At 38.5% G+C, this 8999-nt stretch overlaps 1 protein-coding gene across 3 annotated transcripts in view; it reads right to left on the bottom strand.

The window, feature by feature from the left end:
• Nucleotides 1-5585: 5585 nt before the first annotated feature.
• Nucleotides 5586-8999, bottom strand: part of LOC116718161 (putative uncharacterized protein DDB_G0277255) — a 4222-nt gene continuing 808 nt past the window's right edge. The window contains exons 2-8 of one of the 3 annotated variants that reach the window (XM_032559858.1): nt 8766-8836; nt 7129-7164; nt 6758-7027; nt 6433-6678; nt 6306-6350; nt 6004-6231; nt 5586-5885 (exon numbers count right to left, since the gene is read on the bottom strand). In XM_032559858.1, coding sequence (XP_032415749.1) covers nt 5833-5885; nt 6004-6231; nt 6306-6350; nt 6433-6678; nt 6758-7027; nt 7129-7164; nt 8766-8796 — 909 coding nt within the window. In that variant the 5' untranslated portion in view covers nt 8797-8836 and the 3' untranslated portion in view covers nt 5586-5832. Of the gene's footprint in view, nt 5886-6003; nt 6232-6305; nt 6351-6432; nt 6679-6757; nt 7028-7128; nt 7165-8765; nt 8938-8999 lie in introns of those variants that run through there. The other 2 variants (XM_032559859.1, XM_032559857.1) reach the window with 2 other exon arrangements.

The following is an 8999-nucleotide window of genomic DNA, read 5'->3' as shown; positions in this document are numbered from 1 at the left end:
CTGCGGTAAATGTAGGTCATCTCCCTGACAGCTGGTGTATCAACACCTTAACCACAGCTTATAAACTGAAAAATCTAGTGATTCCTCGAGCAGACTTATATTGGTTGTGTCAAAGTAAATTGTTCATTGTCCTGCCTCCCAAGTGGTATGGAACTTGTGCCCTAGTCCGCTTAGCCGTCCCTGTTTACCTGTTAGGAGAATTAAACCATAGGTCGGTATCAGCATTTATTAATTTAAGAGCAAAACGTTCAGTAGCCCGATTCACCGATCCAACCAATAATCCCACATATATAGATGCCATAGGAGTTCCACGTGGGGTGCCCTCAGAGCATAAACTAGCTAATGAATTCTGGGACGGATGGTCTTCTCTAGTACCACAAGTGGTCGTCAACAAAAATGTCGCCAGAATTAACTATATTAATTATAACGTGATGAGACTTACTAATTTCACTATAGATGCCATCGAAGGATTATCTTCTCAGTTAAAAGCAACCTCAACTATGGCTTTACAAAATAGAATGGCTTTAGATATGTTGCTGGCTAAGGAGGGCGGGGTGTGCAGTATGTTTGGAAGTTCCTGTTGTGTCTCAATCCCTGACAACGTGGGATCTGGGGGACGTGTTGAACAAGCCCTGAATGGACTAAAAGGCCTCAGAGATGAAATGCAGGAAAACTCTGGGACTGATGACTGGATTCTGAAATGGTTGGAGAACTTTTTTGGACGTTGGAAGGCTGTGATAATTTCTGTTATAGTTGTCATTCTAGTGATCCTGATTCTTGTCATCTGTGGACCAATCTGCTGTTTCCCATGTTTTCAATGCCTCTGTACTAGGTGTATGATGTCTGTATTTGCCAAACCCAAAGTCCAACAAATGCTCGTCCAGACCTTCGTGTCTTATCACAATCCACCTGTCCCTGACGAGGAAATCCCCATGGGCCCCGGAGAAGTCGTCATTGATCCACCAACCCCTGACTTTGGGGTTGAAATTCCATTCATTCTTAAGAGCAACAGCGAAGTCACAGAGTATCATTTTGTGTAAATCATTTTCTTGTTTCATTTTCATTTTCGATTTTTGTCTTATTTAGTCAACATTTATTATAATATTTTAGAGAAAAAAAAAAAAAAAGAAAAAGAAAACAACTGAACTCAAGAAACAATGCCTGTGATTTTATAAGCCTAAACCATTTCCCAATGAAGGTTAATAACTGATGTTTAATTGTTTCTCTATTCATGTGAAGTTTTATTAGATTTATGCGAGATTTATCACATTTTCTCTTTATTCAGATCTTTCATTTTGCTGATTTTATTCATCTTATCTTAAACCAAAAATAATATTGAACTCTCTACTTATTTTGAAGAGTTTTTGTTGTCTGTTTGATAGGGAAAGCTATTTCTTAATTGGTCAAGTATGACCAAAAGGGAGGAATTGTGGAATAAAATAATTATTTACAGTGTGTTTACTTTTATTAGAAGTTTATTTAATATTAATCTTACAATGTTTAATCATTTATTATGTCTCACTCAGTCTTACAGAGTCATTGTTTCTCTTTTTAGCCTCAGTGTGTCAGAAGCTTAGCAACAGGCGATAAGTAAATAGTTGTCATACCTTGAGGAGGGACAAGACCAGACCGACGGCGGAGCGATTATTATTAGACACAGAATATTCTGTCAGAAACCCATTTTTAACTGAAAGTTGCATTTTTCTCTGTGTGTGTATTAATCTGATTAGCTCCTTGGGAATGTTGGTGGCGACACTCTGTCTGCGGGAGAAGGACAGTATACAGTATATGTAGAGAGGTGATTCCTTTGTCTAGTTAGATCTCTTCTGAGTTCTCCATCTGTGCAGATGTGAAATAAAGCTGTGTTTTGTTCTTTCTCTTTAACAAGGTTTGGACTTTGTTAATTTTTCTCGCTCCACAATAGTAAACACTGTATTATGAGACAGCAGACATATGTGGAGATGTTAGTTAGTGCTGACCTTAGTGCTGTGGTGACATTTACCAGATTTTGACCTACATCCATTACCTCCTGCCTTAATGTAATAATGGAAGGAGGACAGGTAGCCACCCACAGTGCTCTGTAAACCAGACAGAAGTTACTGTGCATGTCTTGTTATGAGGCTGACAGCTGAGAGGCCACCCAGAAATGTAGAGGCTGAATCTGTAGGAAGAGAAATGGGAGACAAGGAGATGACAGATGAGCTGCAGAATCCAGCACAGATTGACTCTGAGCTTCATCTCATCTAATGTTCATCCACTAGATAACAGGATAGATCAGTTAATTCATCCTCAAAGTTAAACATCTGTATTAATAAACATGTCAGTTCATCAGAATAATAAATTCTTGTTTCACTGAGTTTAGACCAAATAGTCACATTAAACTGATTCTGGAGGAAAGTTCTGATGTAAACTATGGATAAAGTTTAGATAACTTGTGTTATAAATTGTAATTATGGGAGATGAACAGCAAGAGACTGGAGAAGATGAACATTTATGATTTTACTGATTTGTTGACAGAAAGGAAAAGACAGAACTGCAGAGAACAAACTAAAGTAGAATAAAGTAGTAGAATAAAACCGTCTTCATCAGGAAGCTGCAGATCTATAGAGCTACATTCATTCTTTCTTCACCTCCTGAAGTTTTTCTCTGTTTGGCCTCAAACTCTCATCTACATCACAACGAATATCTTCTCTGGTGATGCAGCGTGGAAAGAGACTTTTAGCGTCTTATCCTCGCAAGCACCTGCTGTGATGTCATCACATGCCGTATCCATGGCAACCAGAATGGTCGTGTGTGTGGCTGGTGGTCATTTAGTTTCCATCTCCGTTCATCAGTGGTTTCAGGAATGAAGAGGATGAGATGAACTCCATCAGCTTCCTGATGGCGGATTGATGGAAACTAGAATCATGTCCTCAGATTCTTCTTCCTCTTCCTCCTCTTCCTCTTCCTCTCTCTGGCTGTTGACTCGTTCAAATCTTCGTCCTTCATCATCAGAAATGTAACATCATGTTGGACAGATTTAGAAAAAAAGCAATAGAAATGTATTAGAATATGCTTAGCATAACCTGTGGGGTTCCACAGGGATCAGTGTTGGGCCCCAAATTATTCAATTTGTATATAAATGATATAGTCAAAGTATCAAACCTTATAAAATACATTATATTTGCAGATGATTCCAGTATCTTCTGTACTGGAGAAAATGTCCAACAAATTTCAGAGGTGGTCAATACAGGAATGAAAAAACTACAACATTGGTTCAAAAACAATAAATTATCACTAAATTTAGATAAAACTAAATTCATGACATTCAGAAACTGTGAAAAACAAGAAAATTATGCAATTAAAATAACTATTGACAGTGTTGATTTACAACAAGTCCATGAAATCAAAGTTTTGGGTGTCAGATGATAAATTTAGCTGGAAACCAAAGATCAGCCAAGTAAAATCTAAACTAGCCAAAAGTGTTTCTGTTCCGAGGGAATTCAGTTTGTCCTGGACTACAAATCTGTTTATTCTGTATAACACACTCATTGTACCACATTTAACATATTGTGTGGAAGTTTGGGGCAAAAAATACTAAACAAATTTACAGCCGTTATACATCATACAAAAAAATCAATCCGAATACATAAAGTGGGATATTGGGAAACCTGTTATTTTTTAAATCAAATATACTGAAATTCTGGGACCTTGTAACATTTAAAACTGTTCAATTCATGTTTAAAGTAAGAAATCGTCAACTTCCACTCAATATAAAAAATGTTTTGTGACAGAGAGGGGCTTATAATTTTAAAGAACAATGAATTAGAACAACCAAGAAGAGTTTTTATCGGTGTGTGGAGCAGATTTATGGAATGGATTGAATGATGACTTCAAAAAAGTACAAATATAAACCAGCTTAAAAAACTGTTTAAAAAGGAGTTTATTGGGAAATATGTTGTATAAGATGAGTGTTTTAAAGTCTATAAATGCTATTGATGATATAAAAGTGTTTAGATAATTGTACATCTAAAGGTGAAAATGTGAGATTTAAATATCATGTAAGGTGGAAATAATTTAAGTTTATTAAATTAAAGAGATCATAAGACCTGCTCCTTGTCCAACAGATAATATAAAATTGCATGTTAATTAGGCATGATAATTTGTTCTAATTTTAATTTCTCTTTTCTTGCTTTTACTTTTGTCTGTTTGAAATACAGTGAACCCTCGTTTTTCGCGGCGGTTACTTTCCAAAAAGAACCTGTGATCTGTTGTTACTGCTGGTTCACCTGATTTACCCCCTGAAGGGCAATAAAGCTTCTATTCTATTCTATTCTATTCTATTTATTCTATTCTATTTATTCTATTCTATTCTATTCTATTTTGTTTTATTCTAACTCTGTAAAAGCAGAAACGGACTGATGACGTTCAGCCTCTTTATAAACCAACAGCGCCCCCCGGTGGTCAAACATGTTTACTGTCTTTGACTCGGACCTTTAATTTAAATACTGATGAACTTTATGAGGCTTTAATAAAATCTACTATAAACAAAGTGATGACGTATCATTTCCATGTGTATATTGTGGATTTTCTCAGCCTGAAATCAGAGACAATAAATCTGATTAATCTTGATGACGTCACTGAGTGACGTCATCAGGTGGAGCAGAGCCGTTCCTGATGCTTCTGGATGATTTTGGTTCCTTCAGAGGAACATGGACGTCCAGCAGGGCAGGCAGCTGGAATCAAACTCACAACCTCCCACTGAGCGATGACTACATTTCCCATGAGCCTCAGTTATTCTGATTCACTTCCTGCTGGAACCTGATGGATCTTACTGAGTTCCTCTCCGTAGACTGCAGGGGGCGCTGCAGGTGATGGTTGATTTATTGGTGAATAAACAATAATAAATAATCTGTTGATTTGTTACTGTTACAGGGCCTGATGTACTGATGCGCTACAACCTGCAGGGGGCAGTGTGCTTCTTTGCTTTACTCTTTACTCCTGCAGCTGGTCGCTCTGCGCAGCCTTGACCTTTGACTCCAAGTCAAAACACAACCTGCAGATTGACTCCTGATCCATTTAGTCTCCATGGAGACTCACCTCCACCTGCTCATTAACACAAGACCAGGCTGTAGGTCAGAGGAATGACAGCTACAGCGTTTAAGATGTTAGTCCCCCGGACTGTAATAATCATCAATACATTTTCATGGTCAATTCTCCAAAGGAACATGCTAATTAATGCTAAGCTAGTGGATCTGAAGGAGTTCCTGTCAGAGAGACGCCCAGAGAAACAGAGAACAAGACAGACCAGTCCGTCACGCTGCGGTCACCTCAACATGGCCACTACTGGACCAGACAGGTGGAAACTCTGACAGGACACGTTTTCACCAACACTTGGTTATTGGTGGTAAAATCCAGTTTCAGTTAAAAAGTCACTGATCCACCAGCAGCTGGTTTCTGTGGTTCAGATGAGATGAACAGGCTGGGCTAACTGGAAACAGGCTGAGACCACAGAGCTGGCAGGAAAACCACAGGCTGCTAACACTGAGCATCACAGACACAGAGCAACATGAAACACAAGATGGAGAAACAAACCAACACAATAAATCATTTCATTCATTTTAATGAAGAAACCAGTTAAACAACAGAAGGCTATGATGTCACACTCTGGTTCCAGTTATTGACCGATTTTTAAATGATGTTTGTTGATCCGACTTTTCCTCCTCCAGTGAAACTCAAAGCTGATATTTAATCAGTTCAAGGGAACAGAAACACAAGGAGTTCCTCAGGGACGTGTCATACTGATATGTGGTAAACACGGTGATGATATAATAATTCAGATCATTAAAATCTTTATTCATCCAGGGTGGAGGAAATCATAACCACTGAGTTGGGCAGATTGTCTCCTGCAGGTTTAATAAGGAAAGAATTAGAAACATAAAAGGCTTTTAAAATGTCAGAAACCATTTTATTAAGTAATTAATTAGTTAATGTATGAAGTGAGTGATTGATTTAAAGTGTTACCTTTGTCTTTGTGTCGATATAAAGACACCAGGATCAGAGTGGAGATGAAGTACGGAGAAAACACGACCAGGTGGATGAAAACTGGAAGACCCACAGTAAAAGGAGAAGGAGTGGAGACTGGAGAGGCAGCAGCTGATGATGATGATGATGATGATGATGATGATGATGATGATGATGATGATGATGATGATGATGATGTGAACAGATTCATAGATGAGGATGAAGCTGCTGGATCATAATGAAGGAGAATAAAACTCAGTTAGGAGACGGAGGATGAACTCAGAGACCCTGAAGCTCCTCACCTGTAACAGACTCACTGCTGGGTGGAGAGGAGGTGATGGGTTTCTCTGAAATAAAGAGAGTTACTTTGTTACCATGGTGACGCTCACAAGTTAAAACCAAAATCCAGAGAAGCTGCTGACCTCTGACCTTTGACAGAGATCCTGCTGGATGGAGACTCTCCATGACCTTTGACATTACATTTATAGAGGCCTTCATCAGAGCTGGAAACATGGAGGAGGGTCATGTGACCTGATGGTCCATCACCAATGAAGGAGCCATCTTTATAGAAAGCAGCTGGGAGGTTGTGGGTTGGATTCTTTGCTCTGCAGCTCAGAGTGACGTCATCTCCCTCCATCACAGGGAGGACAGGACTCTGCAGGATCACTGATCCACCTCAACACAGAGACAAACTACAGCATTTCATCCATTTCCACACAGCTTCAGCAACACTAACTCCACAGTCTGATCTTACCAGAGACAGAGAGCTGGATGCTGCTGCTGCTGCTGGAGGATCCAGACATGGACTCACACCAGTACAGACCAGTATCCTCTGGGAGGAGGTAGTTCATGTTACAGGTAGAACCATTTAATTTCCCCCATCCTTCACATCTCTTCCTGGTGTCTCTGCTTGTGTTTCTCCTCACAGTCCATCCATCAGATCCGTTTTCATCCTCACAGATCAGAGTCACTGATTCATATTCAAAGAACTGAGATCTGCTGGGACTCACAGTCAGATGAACAGCTGGAAGGAAAATCTGCTGCTTAGTTTTTATTTTCAAGGAAACCAAATGTTTTCATGAAAACTGATGTGATGTTAAAGGTTTAAACATAAAGTTCACCAACCTTGTATTTGTGCTCTGCTCAGCACTGATGTCAGAACTAAAGAGAAGAAAAATCACTGGGAATTAAATCAAAGACAAATAAATCTGCTAAATATCTGAACTACTGACATAAACAGGAACATTTTCATTTCTAAATAAGTTCAAACTTTCAGGATCAGGTTTTGGTTTGAGGATGAATTTAAAAATAAACATTTGCTTTGAACGATATCCTCCAATTACTATAAATAAAAATTATGTCAAATTAATTTATATAGCACTTTAAAAACAGGTTTAAAACTGGAACCAAAGTGCTGCACAAAAACTATAATACAATAAGTTGATGAAAAAAATAGAAATAATACAGGAAAAGAAACAAATCCATATATATTGTTAAAATAATATAAGTTATAATAATAAATCAAAACAATAGAGCTACAGTGGCGACCAGAGGAAAGGAGATCAGGCTTTTCTGTTGCTGCTCCTAATCTCTGGTAGATTATTCCATAGATTATTCCAGAGATTATTCCAGAGATTATTCCAGAGATTAGGAGCAACAACAGAAAAAGCCCGATCTGTTTCCTCTTGAGTCGGGTCCGAGGGACTTTCAGTAGCAGCTGATTATTGGACCTTAAAGTTCTGGACACAGAATGAAGTTTCAAAAGGTCCTGAAGACAAAGAGGAGCTGATCCATTTCAAATCTAATCTCTATGAAACAGGCGGTCAGTGGAAAGAGGCCAGGAAGGGCCTTATATGGTGTCACTTCCTGGTTCCTGTAAGAAGCCGTTCTGCTGCGTTCTGGATCACTGGAAGTCGCTGCATCTGTGATTAATCCAGGCCGTTATACAAAGAATTACAATAATCCACTCGAGATGTAATGAAGGCTGGAAAAGTCCTTCAAAGTCCTTAAAACCAAAATAAGATTTAACTTTTTCTAAAATCCGCAGGTGATAAAAACCTGATCTAACGACAGAGCTAACTAGTTTATCTAGCTTTAAACAGCTATCAAAGATAAAACCAAGGTTCCTGGCAGAAGTTCAACAAAACCGAGATAAAGAACCAAGAATCAAGTCTGGATTATCAGTGTGAAGGTTTTGACCAAATAATATAAACTGAGTTTTACTTTGATTGAGGTGAAGAAAGTTTTGCTCCATCCAAGATTTAACTTCAGCTAAATAATCTATTAATAGCTGAAGAGATTCATTTTTACCATTTAGTAGTTTTATGGGCATATAAATCTGGACGTCATCCACAAAACAATGAAACAAAACATTAAACTTATGGAAAATCTGATCAAGAGGCAATAAATATAAAATAAACAAAATGGGACCTAAAATTGAGCCTTGAGGGACGCCGTACTTTAAAGGGTTAGACGGCTGTTATGATGGAAACTACAACATGCTGCATGTCTGACATGAAGAGCAAATTCATCACAACTTTGACACATTTAAGCTTCAGATTCACACAAACAGGAAAAATGAAAAGTGTTTCTGAGAGGAAACATCTTCATTTAAAAACCTTTTTCTGCTGAACTGATTTCAATGCGACTGAACTGGATGTTTCTTTCTGTGAATAAAGCTGCAGCTGTCTCACCTCCCTCAGCTCGTCCTCTCAGTGTTTAACTCATTGAACCAGCAGCAGATGAACAGAGTCTGTACTCACTGAGCAGGAACAGGACAGATGTTTCCTTCATGGCGGCTCTCAGAGATCAGACTGTTTTCATCAGATCCTGTCTGAAAACACAAACACAATCTGCGGTTTTAGCACAGAGTAAAACCCTCCCTCTTCCTCAGAGGCTCTTCATCAGGTTTCACTCTGAAACAAGATGGAGGAAAATATCACACAAAGTGCAGCTTAGACCTTCTGACATGAAATAGAGAAGTTAAATGGTTTGAT

This window comes from Xiphophorus hellerii, chromosome 4, assembly GCF_003331165.1.
Source record: "Xiphophorus hellerii strain 12219 chromosome 4, Xiphophorus_hellerii-4.1, whole genome shotgun sequence".
NCBI classification, from domain to species: domain Eukaryota; kingdom Metazoa; phylum Chordata; class Actinopteri; order Cyprinodontiformes; family Poeciliidae; genus Xiphophorus; species Xiphophorus hellerii.
This window is presented reverse-complemented; position numbering and strand designations above follow the sequence as displayed.